Source organism: Lates calcarifer, linkage group LG8 (genome assembly GCF_001640805.2).
Source record: "Lates calcarifer isolate ASB-BC8 linkage group LG8, TLL_Latcal_v3, whole genome shotgun sequence".
Classification (NCBI taxonomy): Eukaryota; Metazoa; Chordata; class Actinopteri; family Centropomidae; genus Lates; species Lates calcarifer.
Genome location: NC_066840.1, coordinates 5,653,457 through 5,669,888, shown reverse-complemented (window position 1 = coordinate 5,669,888; position 16,432 = coordinate 5,653,457). Strand labels below are relative to the sequence as shown.

The 16,432-nt window shown below is 40.8% G+C and overlaps 1 protein-coding gene across 1 annotated transcript in view; it reads left to right on the top strand.

The window, feature by feature from the left end:
* tenm1 (teneurin transmembrane protein 1) overlaps positions 1 to 16,432 on the top strand; it is a 161,143-nt gene that overhangs the window by 73,642 nt on the left and 71,069 nt on the right. The window contains 3 exon segments of the mRNA XM_051072179.1: positions 1,922 to 2,095; positions 12,481 to 12,683; positions 14,735 to 14,942. Of these exon segments, the coding sequence (XP_050928136.1) occupies positions 1,922 to 2,095; positions 12,481 to 12,683; positions 14,735 to 14,942 (585 nt within the window).

Here is a 16,432-nt window from a genome sequence, read left to right as displayed (position 1 = left end):
ATAATGGGTCATATTTTGAAGAAAATCTCTGCAGCATTGTCTTGAAATCTATCATTGTTAAATAAAATGTGATTCTGACTATCATCAGTATGTTTCTCTGCCACTTTCTCTCTACCTGCTTCTACCTGTTTTTTCCCCCACCTGTCTGCTAAAGATGCAGTACTTACAGCACCAGACAACCAGAAGGGATTTCACCAAAATCTAAACCCATGAAATTGAATGTACAAGGCAGATCATTTGAGTTACTGTTTGTCATACTTTTTTTTTCACAAGCATCAGAATGAGTCATCACAACTAATTTCACAGCGACGTGTTAATGAGAAAATCCCCCACACTGCATCTTTTTAAAATGAAAATAAGAAAACTACTGTGAAGGAGAGAAAAAAACGTAAAACGAGTGACTCGTACCCTCATTGATGTGAAGAATCTGCACGTGTCCATGTCTGGTCTCGTCACAGGCTGACAGTTCAATTAGTCTGAATTAAATGATGCATGACGTCTCCCTCGTGGCCCTAGTAATCGTCAGTGTTCTGCTTTGAAGAGCTCATATTGTGCATGAGTAGATAGCAAAACCAACAGTGGCTAGGGCTAGTCAGAAGTTGAAATGTATGATTTTCTGATCCCCATAGATGCCAGAGTGGAGCATGGGACCAAATTGGCTTCAACTCTCAAAGCTCATCATAGATTTGCTGTATTTTTCAGAGAAAGTACTTTTTTTCCCTGTGCCAATGGAAAGTTACTGCAAATGGCTTTGAACTATTTGGAGTTTTAATTAGGTATTCCTCATCAGCTGGGGGATCAAGTGTGGGTGAGCACGTAGGTGTGTGGGTATGTGCATGCATGCATATGTGAAAACAGGAGGTACATTAATGCACTTGTGTGAGCGCGCTGTACCTGTGTGATTGTGTTGGTCACGCTGTATAATTGTGGATTTGTTTTTCTAAGCAGCCATTTTGTGCAAGCGTGTGTCAAGTGCTTTTTCTGGGTGTCGGCAATAAGCAGACAGAAGACAGACAGTGAAGATGTTTGAAGTCGTTAGAAGTTCCTTACCTTGATCTGCATGCAGCAGCCATCCTCTGACTGCCACCAGCGCATAGTAACTTTGTGATTTGAGTCTTTGCTTTTGTTTGATGTTCCGAATGTGTCAGAGGAGAAAAAACCTGCAATGATTTATTTCATTTGCTTTGTTCTTCCTATCAGCAAAGAGACATTACCTTTTTAGATTCTTTTAAAGTAAGAAACTAAAGTAGTGTTGGAGTAGAATCTCACATGAATGGAACCTGATGATTGGTCAGAGCAAGGTGAATGTTTTACTGAACATTTTATTGACAGACTTGCAAGACACTAATTAATTTCCTTAATGGGCAGGTGTTAGTTGTTTTTATTTAACAGCATGTTGGATTGTTGTCCTAGTAAACAGTTTTATGAGTGGGAGGGGGAATCCGGTATCCACCCATACCCTTTGTTGTTTAAAAGACCCATATGGATTGTGAATCGGCAGCAGCTTTCAAAGCATCATTAGTCATGCATAAAAGACTGTGTTAGTGCTTTAATACCAGCCCTGGGCGCAGGCTCTGAAGATCTGCCTTAATTGCCCACCTCTGCCACGTTCTGTGTTCATGTGCGCATGTGTACGTGCACATACTGGATGTGTGTGTGAGAGAGTTTATGTGTGCGTGTGTTCTTAGTGTATTTTCTAATTGTCCATCGCCTTGCCGGGCACTAATAAGCACATAAACTGAGTGAGAGCTCTAAGATGGGCATTAAAGAAGATTCAGACACACCCCTCTGCATGCCTTGAATAATGATCTTTTCTATCTGCTTTTCCTCTCCCTTCGGCTGTCATTTTGTGTGTGTGTGTGTGTGTGTGTGTGTGTGTGTGTGTGTGTGTGTGTGTGTGTGTGTGTGTGTGTGTGTGTAGCGGTCCACCTGTTAGGTCTGACCTGGCATCTGCGGCACGGTGAGAGCCAGCTGTATGAGAATGGCCTGAGCTCGGCGGACCATCAACAGGAGGACCGCAGTAAAACCAGACCTACCAGCTCAATCCACCTGCTGGACACACTCAACCCTGAAAACACACACGCTGGTGACAGAGGTTAGCCGACACACTCACAAACACAGTATGGCACCACAATAACAGATGTTCTGCATTCAGCCATTGACAGGATTTGCCCGTCAGTTACAACAAAACAAATGTAATACAGTATTTTGCAATTTTGTAAATATCAGATGTATTGAAGGAACACTGGCTTAAAGCGTTTCACTTCATTTTAGCAAGGTTTGGCTGCTTTGATTCTGTATTTTCATAAAAGCAGCAAGACGAGTCTGCAGTTAAAACAGGGTGCTTCAGTCAGATTACTGTTTAAGACAAGCTTATTTAGTAAGACAGGTTTATTTTCAGATGATTCATTTTCTTAAAGGAGGTCTAAATAATTTACAATGGAAACTTATCCCTCCAGACTAGCCTGGCCCTGGTTTTCAGGCTGAACATGAGTCAATTTGTAGTACATAAGAAAATAATCACACTTTGACATGGGCTGCACATACTGCTTTTTAAAGTCTGAGATCATATCTTCTCCGGTCTTAAATGGGAACTCTACCGATTTCACACAGTATGTTTACAGATGTTGGGGAGTACTACTGCACATGAGGAAAAAGTCCTCTGGAGCCTCATAACTTCTAAAACTAAAAAAGAGAGCTTCTCAAAATCTGATAAATTGCCACAAGTGATGAGAGTTGGAGTTAGAAAGATGTGAGACCACACCTCTGTAGCCTGTTCCTCATCTCTGCTTGATAGCAGCTTGAGGCTACATTACCCATCCGAGCAAAATGCACACAAGTCCCTGACCAAACTGCTGGTTGAGTTGCATCGTGGGTAATGTAGGTACCAGCTTTTTGACACAGAGTGATTTCTGTGGAATAAAAAAGATGATGTCTCTGGTTTTGCTGCATCTTCACAGTTTTTTGGAAAAAAATCTAATTGCGATTTTTCCGACAGATATTGCGATTGTGATTTGACTTGCAATATAATTTTGAAAGTCAAGCTTCAGTCCAGGGATTCACTATATACATGTAAAACATGTGATGGACCATTACCATTTAAGATATTATTGAAATATTAACTGCTCTGTGTACTAATCCAAGGATGAAAATGAAAATATACAAATCCAAAATGTATTCATTCCAACAAAAAATTAACCATAGAACAATTCTCAGCAGTAGCACTATGTTCACTTGCCTTCTTTGCAGTAACTTGACATAGGCCATACTGCTGCCTGTGGTGATTTTTTCAAATGCTGGTAGATTGAGGATGACAGTAGACTGACAGGTACACAGAGAGCCGATAGAGACACAGTCAATTAAAACTACAGGATTTGTGCCAGTAGAAAATACAAAATACAAATACGATCCTAATTTATTGTTAGCTAGTTCATTCTACCATTTTCTCTCATTTTCTCTTCTTTCTCTCCCTCCTTCTCGGCTCAACCAGGTATTCTACAACTTTATAATATCAGCAGCAATAATTCGTTCAGCTCTCCAATATATGTGTTTTTAAATGCACTGCAATTAGAATGAAGTGATGAAGATGAGAATGAAGATGAACAATTTACTTTGACTTCCAACCTGTCTGAAGTAAACAGTTAAACAGTTTTTCCATCTTATTCATGCTCCTATGGCACTTTATAGCAAATTCGACTGATAGCTTCTGACAGAAATACTAATTGTCACACATCAGTTTTCAGTGCTTATTATACAAAGAAAGTTTGCGTTACTGACATGGGACGTGAACACAAGATGTAGCAAGCAAAGCATTGGACAACTTAAACTGTGAATGGATTTAACCATTATTGAATTCATGTCTACTTGAGTCGGAACTCACTGATGGGCAACATTATGCTGCCAAATGTTTTTTTTGCTTTGCTTATGGTAATGATTTTGCTTATTTTTGCAGTAATAATTTATTCCACATCATCTATTTAATATGTGCTGTGGACCTGAACAACACTTTTCTCCCTTCTTCACTGTGACTTGATGAAATCAGTACATAATGCCAATGATCTGCAGTCCAAGGATGTAAAATAAACCAGACATGATTTAGTGTGCTCACATTAACTACAAATAGGCTTTATGAAACAAGATATCACAATAAAGCCCTGCTTTTCTCAGAGACCTTCATGAAACACTGGTGCGCCAAGTCTGAACATGCCAACACTGAGAAAGGTCAGAGAAAGTACATATATCAACGAACACATAAACACATATTATTCCATATTCTATACTTTCCTTAGAATATTTATCTCACTGTTGTGCTGTTTTTCTCTTTCTGCTCACTTTATGAAAGTTGAATTTTTGCACGGAGAGGACACTCAGAGATTTTTGCCACAGGATTTAATGGAACCGCAATCATTAAAAAAGTAGCAAGACGAGAAAATCCTCTTCAAATGTAAATACAAGCATTTGAACATTAAGATTGGAACATGTTGAGACTGACTATATATCCATTGGCATGAATTCCAATCACTCTCTATTGCATTAGCATCCTGGCTTGCATGCATAACACACTTGACACAATGAATGTTCGAATACGGTAGAGAGACATCGGTGCAGAGATCAGGCTTGAACTGATTACTCATTTATTAGAAAGGCAAGGTAATTGGTTAATCATGTTCCCTCTTAGCTAGTACGTGACTAGAATAGCCTTTCTCCACTCGGCTGTCTCTCAACTAGCCAGAGGAATTACTAACACCAATTTAACCCCATGATATGGGACATTAATTGTGAGTGTTCCAGGTCATGAAGTCAGGCAGGACACAGCAACCTTCACGCTTAGTCTGACTCTGATGGATATTACATTGGATGCTGTTGGAGCCCATGTTCAGCACTTATGTGGAGAATGTGTGAGCCAAACTGCAACCCACTGCAATTTAGGCAACCTGGGACATCCCTAAAGCAACTGTTCTTGATGAATCCTCACATTCTGCGGATTAACACTCTCATCAGTAGCTAAATCCTCCGATAGAGCATGCAGGGGTCACGGAATTCACTTCCAAGTGTTGCGTCACAACAATCTATTGTTTCAACTGCTATTGCTTTATATGCTTGATGAAAGCTGGGAAATCAAAATGGGCAAAGCTAAGCCGTTGATGCAGGGGGCTCAGATTAATAAAATTGGCACGGTGGAGGTGGTCCCCGGGCAGAGGAGGGCCAGAGAGATTAGAGATTAGGCTGTAATCCAGTGTGGCAGATTATCACGCTCATCCTGCTGTACCCATCACCTCTCACACCAAGAGACCACACAATCCCCTAGATTACACAGCGAAGGATGGTGAGAGGATGCTGCAGGAAACGCAAAGGATAAAAACATGACACGGTAGGGAGAGAGAACAGTGAGTGATGGGAGGAGAGAATAATGATTGATGGATACCAATCTCCTTGAGGGATGGTTGAGATATTTGCCATAGTGTATATCTCAGCCATCTAAGTAATTGCTGACAATAAAATAAAAATTTCAAGAAACAGTTTATTAGTCAATTTCATGACTTTTGTCATCAAAACAAAGAAACCAAGCAGGAGAATGTTCATTTTTTTTCTTTTAGAATAAATGATTTTATTTGTGTTGTACTCCTATAAACACGAGTAACATCATAACAGTGGGGGCATAAAGATAGCTGAGGAGACTGATTGGAGGATAGTTATCAGTTTCTGCTTGTTTTGATATAAACTGATGACACAGTAGGGAGAGATGAAACGAGCTCAGCGGAATGATTGGAAAGTAGTAATCTTCTTGTATTCTTGTTCATGTATTTTTAGTGTTGTTGTTTTTATGTCAATTTCAATGCCATAAAGATAGGCTCTCTGTTTGATTTGTTGGCTCCGTGCCGAAATCAGGATCCGAAGCAGCAGAATTTTAATCTACCTTACGAGGCAGCCTACAGCACCGCACTAGATACTAATTGACATGTTGTGTCATCTGCGTAAGGCTAGTGTCTTGTCAAGCCGCGCGTGCTGTGTTTTATGTTCTTCACACTATCTCTCCTGCAGTTTCAAGAGATCACCAGGAGCCCTTCTTAGTCCTCCAGACATAAAAGCCTCTCTAATCAGTGCTACATTAATTGCCACTCACCCCATGATAATCAACCTCGGGCTGATGTGCACGCACTAACACTCCATCTTTGCCTTCTCTTCTCTTTATTTCTATATTGGACATTCATGCATACGGGCGTGCAGACACGCCCACACCCGCACACAGATGGAAATTCCGCTGGTGCAGATGAAAGTAGAAGTGCCCAGAGATTAAATTTTCTGTCAGTGGATTCCCTGCCTTAATGAAGTACATCAGAGTTTGGGAATAATATTTCACTCAACGTATGAATGGCGGATATATTAATGATATGAAATGATACAAACTGACATACAGTAGAGCAACGTATTGCCTCATTATAATGTGAAGATGATGAAATGTGGAGCTTGTGGATTGCCATCTGAGCCTATGTGATGATTGTATAAGCCACTGTATGAAAGGAGAGTTAGTGCTGAATTGTTTTCACTCTATCTGATGGTGTGGTTGGAAATGGTGTGTAGATGGATGGAATGTGACACAGACAGAGAGGAGGGCTCTTAAAGAGCACATCAATATTCTAGACTGCGTGCAGAGAGAGTGGAGGAGAGAGGCTGAGCAGTGTGTATGTGTGCACAAGTGTAAGGAAGTGTGCATATTGTATGTATGTATGTATGTGGGGAAAATGAGATGTGTGTTTGTGTGTGTGTTTAAATGTGTGTGGGAGAGATGAGTTGTTCATGTGCGTTTGTGCATGTGTGCAAATGCTGATGGACTGGTCCCTGTTACACTGGTCTCATTGATTTTCTCACGCTGGGATACAGTCTCAGGATGTAACACATGCACACACACACCCCCACATACACACTGACACACGCAGAGAGAGTATAGATCATTTAGTGAACCCCCCGCTTGAGCGCCTCAACTTGAGAAAGCCTAACAGCAGCAACATGTCTGTCTGTTACTCAGCCTGCATTCAAAACATCTCATCCAAATATTGCTGAAGAAATTAACCAGAATTTCAAAACGCAGTCAGTATTTACAGTGTAGATGACACATTTTATCAAAGGCAGAGGACTTTGTAGTACTCCCTCTTGACATTTGAGAGTTAGTAGATTGATGTCTCAGGCTCTGACATGAAAGGCAAAAACAAAAAAAATGAAATAAATAGATAAATAAATAAAAAATCAAAGTCAATTTTTATCGTCTTGGTAAACAGATTAGAACTTGTGTTTTGATTAAAAAGAAAATCATTTTGCCACAACGTGACCAAAAGGGGTTAAACAGGAGTTTGTAGAATGAACACTTTGCTTGAGTATGTCCATTTTATGTTGCTTTTTATTCCACTACATTTATCAGACAGCTGTAAAAGATTAAAACGTACTTTACAGATTAAGATTTTGCATTCAAAGCAAATATAGAAAACAAGGAACTTATATAGTTATAGATTGTACCATCTTAAAGTATATAAATTACTTAACATAACCAAATGTTTCTGCTGAAATAAGTACTTTGACACTTTATGTGCATTTTACTGATAATACTTCTCTTCTTGTACTTAAACTAGATTTTAGAGGCTTGCCTTTTAATGTTAAGTTAGTACTTTGTTTTCTGTAACAGTGGTTCCAAATCTCTGGGTCAAGAACACCCAAAGGCTCCCAAAATGAATAAAAAGATGATTGAAAGAATAATAAGCCTAAACATTTACTACTGTTACACAAAATTATGTTTATTTCTTCCTGACTTTCAGTTTTTTTTTTTGTTTGTTTGTTTGTTTTTGCTTTTTTCTTGTAAAACTGAATACTTAAGATCTTTTAAAAGTCCCTCAAATGCAGAAATCTAAAAATTCTCTCTGTGGTCAAACTGCTTACAGGTCTTGACCACACAAAGGCATCACATTACTTCTAATAAGGGGTTGAAAGCAGACACTGCCTATTCCAAACCAGTGAAAAGAGCAGAGCAAAAAAAAAGAAAAAAGAAATACAGAAATCTTTTATGTTAAACAACCAAGACTGTTGTGACTTTGGCCTGCAAAAGTGAACTCGTCATTCATAGAAAGATGTTGATTGAGAAACCAAGTTTTCAGGGCCTTCAAGTAAAAACATTTAAGTACTCCCTCCACTGCCTTGAGGAAACAGCAGTACCGGCTGTTAAGGGACTAAAAGACATATGGATTTAAATTGTGATTAAAATTAGCAGCATAAATATCCACTGAGCCCTTTTTGCTCCTTCCAGGCCTCTGCCCAGACCAGATTAGTACTCTCTCAGTAGAGAGCAATAAAAAAAACTCACAAGTGCTTTATCCATGTGTCAATTTATACAACACATATTACACGTGTAACAATGTAAGTGCAGTCAGAGTGCTATGGAGCGAATGAGTTTGCGAACAGTCAGACATGTCTGTCACAGACATAGCCTGAGGCCTGATGGTAGAAGGTGAGGACGAGAGAGTAATGGAAGGCCCTAAGGCCAAGAGCATTATCTTCTCCTGACTCTGACTGACACTCATTAGGCTGCACAGTGGAGAGAGGAGGCGAAAGCTTATTAAGCCACCTGCTCAAAAGGCCCTTAATTGAATCCAAGTAATTATAGAGACCTTGCCCATTGTGATATTTTTATTCATCCTGCGGCAAACTCAATCTCTTTTGCATTTGGAACACTATTAATGTTGTCTGCACCAATGTGTGTGAGATTCACACACAGACCTACGCTTCAATATCAACCAACACTCACACACACACACTCTCTCTCTCTCTCACACACACACACAGTTCCGGTCCCCCCAGACATGTCCCATCACCAAGACCCCGGCTGCACTTTTAGTCTGTTCTCTGCTTCATTAGAATCTGAAGGATAATAACATTAATTGCAAAGACAGTTTAGTTCCTTTGAAAATAGATTACAGGTGTAATTGTTTTACCTGAATAACCCGTAGGCAAGAGAAATTAATTAGACCTTGTGTCCCAAGTCCTAATGTAGCTCATCTCCTTCTTTGGCCTGGCACACTCACACACTAGACACAAAAAACACTCAGACACACACTACAGACAGAGAAGACAGATGGGCAGGCGAACTCACAACGACTTTGAGAGACACACTTTATAAGGGTGAAGACAGTGTGGAGATGTTTGCTAGTCATTAGAAATGGGAGAACTTAAGAGTGCAACTGTCCAGATGTCCTATGGCATAGAAACCTTTCAAGGCCTAATTTAGCAGAAAATATTGCAGTGTGCACATGTGCTTGCATATTGTGGGTGTCAATGAGGGCATTAGCAGTGTTACATGTACACCATGTTGCACTACCACTGTAATTGGCTGAGGCAGCATCATTATTATACTGTACAGTGTGTTGCTTATAAGCAGACCTGCCCACTAGGCACGTTGCGCTTGATGGAAGACATGAATAAGCTATGCAACACTTTGATCGCCCCTTTAAACAAGCTCAACATTTTGAAATAAACCTTAACACTTTTTGCTTACAACTCGCTTCCTGTGCCAACTAATGATGAAAAGCACAAGAGGAGATTTATGCAATGCCATTTATTTTTATTTTTATTTTTATTAAGTCACTGATAGCAAGTGTGAATTTCAAGCTGTTTTCCCCTTATTAAAGCCCCAAGATTGCAAGGTGTGAAAGAATTGTACCTCTCTTTTCACATATTGGCTTGTTTAAACTTGTATTCCATTTGCCTGCCAAACAGGAATAAACAGAGATTTGCTGTTTTGAAAGATATTTTCAAAGGATGGTCTCAGGTTTTGTGCTGAGATACACAGGACTACAGTGTTGGTGGAACACATTGATTGACAGCTGTAATCTGAGCAGCTGGTGAGGCCTGGAGGAGCCCTAGTCACCATGTGATCCGTGTAGTTTCTGTGGGACTTCCAAAATGCCCCCCCCCACCCATTTTTTTTTTTTTTATACTGGAGCTGCAGTATTATTCACTACTGCTGAGACAGAAAGAGAAATAGATGCAAGGAGGGGTTTTCTTCTTTCTTGCATCAGCAGCTGTAACTTGACACCATCACCTCTTCCTTGGACACAGTCCTCTCGTCTCTTCTTCTCCTTCTCCTTCTGGTTTTCATCCCCCTTTCTACAACTCCCCCCTCCCTCCTGTCTCCCCACCCCCACCCCACCACCCATCCTGGTTGGTGACCTAAGTGGGGCTTTCTGTCCCCATGTTGCATCAGACTCAGAGACGCACTATACAGTAATTAGCATCAGAAGGACCTGCCTGCTCATCTGCCCGCCAGCCTGCCAGTCAGCCTGCTTGCTGGCCCGTCTGCCTGCCAGTGTTCTGCCAACTGCCATGCCCTATTCATGTCCCATTCATCTAGAGCTGAATAAAAGGCTGCTTTCCTCGGGACATCCATCCCTCTGCTGGCCTTTATTTTTTTGTGGCGAGGCACAGGAGTGAGGATTAGCATTAAAAGGAATAGACTGCTGAGGTAAACTCGGCAGGAATGCATGAATGCATACCTTAGTTCTGCCAAGCTGCTTTTATTCTGTTTGGTAGAGATTTTAGTACCAGAGCAATTTCTGCTTCACACAGGACACCTGTCCCTTTTTTCTCTTTCATTAAAAACCTTTTTTGAACTCTCTTTTTGTTTTCACCGCTTTTTCATCTTTCTCTCCTAGTCTTTTTTCCTCTCTCCCACTCTCTTGTCTCAGATCAGTCTAGTTCAATCAATTAACCAATTAATCAATTAACTTTTTCTATCCCATAGTCCTGCAGAAGCCAAAAGAAGATAAAGGAGATGCAAGATAAAAAGAAAACCCCAATTTTTGGGCATTTATTAGGATAATATTTGACATTCTGTGAGAGTAGATCTTAAATGAAAAAAGTTTTGTTAGAAAGACAGTCAGATTTGATCACCATGGCTGACGGCTCTAGTACAGCAGTAGTTTGAGCTATAAATGTTTGTCAGCATGCTACAATGCCAACAGAAACACTGATATAGGTCTCAGTGATATAAGTTAACTATGTTCATCATCTTTGCTTAGCTTTTTAACATGAACACATTTTTGACAATATGTGTTGAAATGAGGAATGTATGTGTGTTATCAGAGATGAGATTAAAGCAGTATGCAACAGCAATAAGCAAATAGCAGAGCATTAAGAGAAAGTTTTGGTTGTTGAATTAATTCACACTACTTTTTAACAAAACTCCAGTTGAGTGTGTATTTGCTTTACAGACATGCTAGCAGCTCTGCAAGATTTGTTTACAGTGGTGCTTTAAGCCAATGCTAGCATCAGTGTGTTAACATGTTCTTAGTGACAATGCTAAGATCCTGCTGTTTAGCAGGTAAAACCACAAATGTCAACTTCATAGTGGTGCTACAGAAAATGTTGGTAGGATTCATTGTCTGTGGCAGTCCACCAAATAGTTGTTGGGACATTTCAGTCTGGAAAGTGGTGAACTGACCAACAAAACAGACAGATATTGTTGTACCTGGAACCACACTGCTAGCACGGCTAAAAAAGTAACAGTGACAGTAGAAACAGGAGCTCCTCATAGACCTGGCACTCTCTGCCTCCCTATCTCTGTGACAGTACATGTGATATATGCCTACTAGCCTGTGGGTGTGCATGGTGTCGCCATAATGGAGTGGTAAAGCTTCAGGCATTATAGATTGAGAGCGAGCGGCCTCGTCCATGAATCTGCCCCTAACTGTTCTTCTGCCTTTGTGGCCTGTAACGATCGGCTGGCTCCCCTCTGTCACCGTATTTCCTCCATCTTAGTTTAGAAACAGAGATATATCTCTCCATAAAGGCAGACACAAAGAGGGTTGGAGAGCCTTGCCTGCACCCCCACACAAAAGACCCAGGCCTGGCGGTTGATAAAGGCTTATGGAGAGGAGAGGAGCTGATGGCCAGGGACTTGGAAAGACCTATTCTCTTCACACACAAAGACGTGCTCTCACTCAAGACACTATCTGTGTGCCATGACGCTGTTTGTGAATGCTTGCATGCATGTGTGTGTGCCCCTGCACACCTTACTTTCTCTCATCCACCTCTCCTTGCTCGCTCTCTCTCCTTTCACACACATGCTAGCACACACACACACACACACTCTCTTTCTTTCTTGTTAGAAGATGCTAATATAGCACACGACAAAGCCCCAGTAGACAGCTCTCAGACAAAACACTTCCTTTCTAAAGCAGTTCATCTTTATGCAGGGCCTATCCAAAGGATTGCAGAAGCAGGTTCTCTTGAAAAGCAGGATTTTCACCAGCGCTCAGTCATTCCTGATTTCTATTCAGTCTCACTTCATTAGTGCAGCTGCTGATCACAGTAATGTTTCAGGACATCAGGTTGGTTATTAATTGTTCCCTGTGATACTGAATAGAACTCCCTGTCCACCTTGATGAATCTGCAGTATGTGACTTAACACCATCACCTGTCTGTGGTTTTCACCCACAGAGAAATGGGTGCGAGGCCGAGCCATTGACCGTGGTGAGGTCGACATCGGAACCCAGCAGAGCCAGGCGATCCCGCCGGGACTTTTCTGGAGGTTTCATATGACTGTGCATCATCCAACCTACATCAAGTTCAACCTCTCTCTGTCACACAATGCACTGCTGGGGGTCTATGGACGCAGGAACATACCGCCTACACACACTCAGGTAAAGACGGCTCCTGTTGTAGCATGCTGTTCATCCAGATGGGCTTGTTTGCTTCAACTCCCCCAGATCACATCCAAACTAATGAACCTTTTTTTTCTCTGCTTTGGCCTTTCATCTACACAAAGGCAGTGGTTGTGGCTTCATTTTAAATGCCCTCTAGGCATGTATGTATATATTTGTGCTTCAACCCCGATCTTATCATTGGGTATTTTAAATACACAAAAATACTTTCTAAGCATATAAATTATATTTGTTAGGTAAATCATTATTAATTTAATTTTAACAAACAAAAATCAATTCTGCACTCAATAAATTCTTTTGTGTGTTTCTTTCCAACAACATATATCGTCTCCCTCACCACATCTGCTCTATACGCGCTCAGTTTTACTTGCAGGCTCACTCAACCTGACAACGTGTTACAGTCACAACCACACTTTTCACCTAATCTGAAAACTACAGTAGGTGTTTGCAGATTCTCTGCTTTGTCTCCAATCTAATTGCTTGTACTATAGAAGTAAAAGTTCTATAAAAGGTGCTTTGCTGCTAAAAAAAACTAGTGTTTCTGTCAGTGACTTAATGATTAAGTGTTGATGTTAAGGATTCATATACACTGACAACTGTTTCTGGGGAAGTAGGGAAGCACTGGCAGGAATAACTAAGGAAATAAGCATGTCCACCTAGCTATCTTGTTTGACTTCTTCCAGAATAGAGGCAGAAAATCACTCCCACAGACAGGTCAGGTGTTGTGTGGCAGTAAAGCAAAAAGAAAGACAACTTCCTGTCACCTCTAACCCTGTCTGTGATCACTCATTTTAAATATCAGTAAAGCCAGTTCCACAATACAGGTGTCAATAAACTGTATTTATGCTTGTTTTGTCAGACAGGATTGCTAGACTAAAATAATGATTTGATCGACGTCTCAGTGCAGCAGAGCAGGAATTGTTGTCGGCCTGTTTAACAGGTAGCATTTATGAGCCATGGACAAATCACTATTTTATACTTGCTCTGACAACGGCAACTGAAAATATGCAAATGAGAACAATTAAATTTTGAGTTCAGCTGTAATAAAATACAGGATAAAAGATGATGGAAAACAGAGGTTTTACTTGCTGAGACTCAGCGGAGTAATCAGGCTAAGTGTCTCCTGCTCCCAGCAGATGTTGGCTATGATACAAAATTTTTTTGCCAGCTAAAAGCGGAGGAAGAGGAGATTTTTCCATTTTCCCCATGTGGACAGGGATCTTCAAAAATCGTGGATGCTTGTTGTTTTCTCAAGGAAACAGCAGTTTCTGATTTAGTCAGCTGTGTGTCTGAGTGTGCCACAGTCTCACTCTGAGAAACAATACACACACACACATATACATCTAACACAGTGAGGAACAGCATCATGTCATGCAAGAAACACGTATTCAGATAAAAATATAACACACACTGAGTCGTCTGCTTTTTAACATCAATGCACCCCTGCTCTTGCCTGCATGAAGAGGTCTAATTAGCTGTTTTTGACACTAGTGTGACACACAGCCCTCAGGGGGAATAAGACTCAGCGAGTGCCTGCTAGTTCAAGGAGGTCTGAGGATGGAGAGGAGGGGAGGGAGAGACGAGGGTGGTGGGGAAAGTCAAAGAGGGTGAGAAAGAAGCACAGAAAGGTTTAGACAGATGAAATAATGGTCTGATCCATTTGAAAACCTGGGTGGTAAAATCTGCCCATGCTATTAGCATCATGTCAAGTTGTTGAACCAACTGCTGTGGAACATGTCTGGTGGAGGACTGAGCTGCCATGGATGACGATTTCCCTTCCTTTCTTTGGATTCCTGTTTTGCAGATATCCACATCTAATGCTATTCCCATCCTTCTTGTATGCAGGCAGTTTTCCAATAACATTCAGTTGGCACTTTCACAAAGTTCACCCAACAACTGCCACACACCACTGCACAATGTTTGATTTGCAAATTTCCATCGCATTTATGCAGGTTCTGTGAATTCCCGGCTGGCTCATTCTAACTGGATGAGATTGCCGTTGTCTGATTGTGTGACTGTATTGTGTTCAGTTCGACTTTGTGAAACTGCTGGATGGGAAGGCACTGCCGAGGTCCCTGACGGATCCCATCTCAACTGCCAAAGCTCCCAAAGGCCTGCTGCTGAGCGGCCTCCAAGAAACAGGCTTCATTGAGTACATGGACCCCGGCACCTGGCACCTCGCTCTCTACAATGATGGACGCAACCTGGAGCAAGTGTTACTCCACAGCAGTCCCATAGGTGAGGAGGATTAGTGCAAATGTATTCAGTCTTACACACTTTGTGCTAACACAACAGTTACACAACTCTATTAATAATTATTGTCTGTATTATAGAGCACTTTTCTAAACCCACATTGCAAAATGCTTTACACATATTATTTGTTCACACAGCACTGTGAGCATTCCACTGTTTGTATTTCAGGGCTGCTTCACTCCCCTGTCCTCTCTCTCTTTTCATCTGTTGATATGCAGAAAACATAAGGACATAGTCAAAAGTGGTTTGAAACTCATTGACATTTGAAGGGAACTTTTCCTATTATAAGAGTGAGCTTGGCATGGCAAGAGACAGCCGTTAGAAAGGGGAGGACAGCTCCTGTAGTAATGACAGGGCTTGCTAACTGCAGCTCATTGCTATGACACACACGGATGGCAGTGTAAATTGAAGGATGTGAATAATGCAAGAGTACGTGGCTGAATATAGACAAGTGGATAATTACCAGGGCAGTTTCTTCACTCCCACTTTGTCCAGTAGTCCTTAAGAGAATACAGTGTTGAAATAACAAAAAAAAAGTGTTGGGAAATGTAGTATCACAGTAATGTCATGGGGGGATTTTTTATGTGGCAGACAGGTATAATGGCAATTACGAGGCAGTTACATAGCATGCAAAATGTGATGACTAGATACAGTGTTATTTGGGGTGTTTACCTGGCCTTCCATTATGAAGTTGCTGTTATTCAGTCAAGGATCAAGGACAGAGCTTTCTCGATCCTTATAAGCCAAATATGTGTATCACCAACCTCTTAAGTTGTAAGCCAATCAGTAAACAGCTCCATAGTGCCAAAACACTGTACTGGAGACATCTTTCAACATCATATTGACAGAGTCCTTTATATAATGACTGACAGCATGCGACAGCTAAACACAGATTTTATTTCAGAGCTGTCAAACATTTGTTGACACATGTGCTGTCTGTAAAGTCTGGAATACACCAGACCTATTTTGAGTCACATATTTTGAGCTTAACAGGAAACAGCAGTGTTTACAAAGAGTTAACTTTCCTTTTTTTTCCATTTCCTTCTCTTCAATAATCAAAACAAATATACACACTACAGATGGGCTCAGAATAGCAGCTTTTAGTCTGCTAAGGTTTTTCAAATAATTAATCAAGTGATTTGGCTTGAAAGAGGAAAATAATATTAATGGATTGATGTCAAAGTTCATTTCACTGCCCATTTACACCTCTAACGAGGGTTACAAACAGACACTCCATTGTTGTGGAGGCAGAAAATCTAAACCATTGCGCTACAGTACAATAAGTTCTAATAAGAGACACAGTATGCTGTAGCTCCAGAGTGGAGCTTTATGGGGAGATGAGGGAGAAATGAGATGATCTCTGTCGGGAAATTGAGCTTTTCCGCAGCAAATAGTAACTGGATACAACAAAGAAACAGAGAGTATAAATAAGAGAATAGCAAAAGGCCATCGTAAAAATAAATAAATAAATAAAA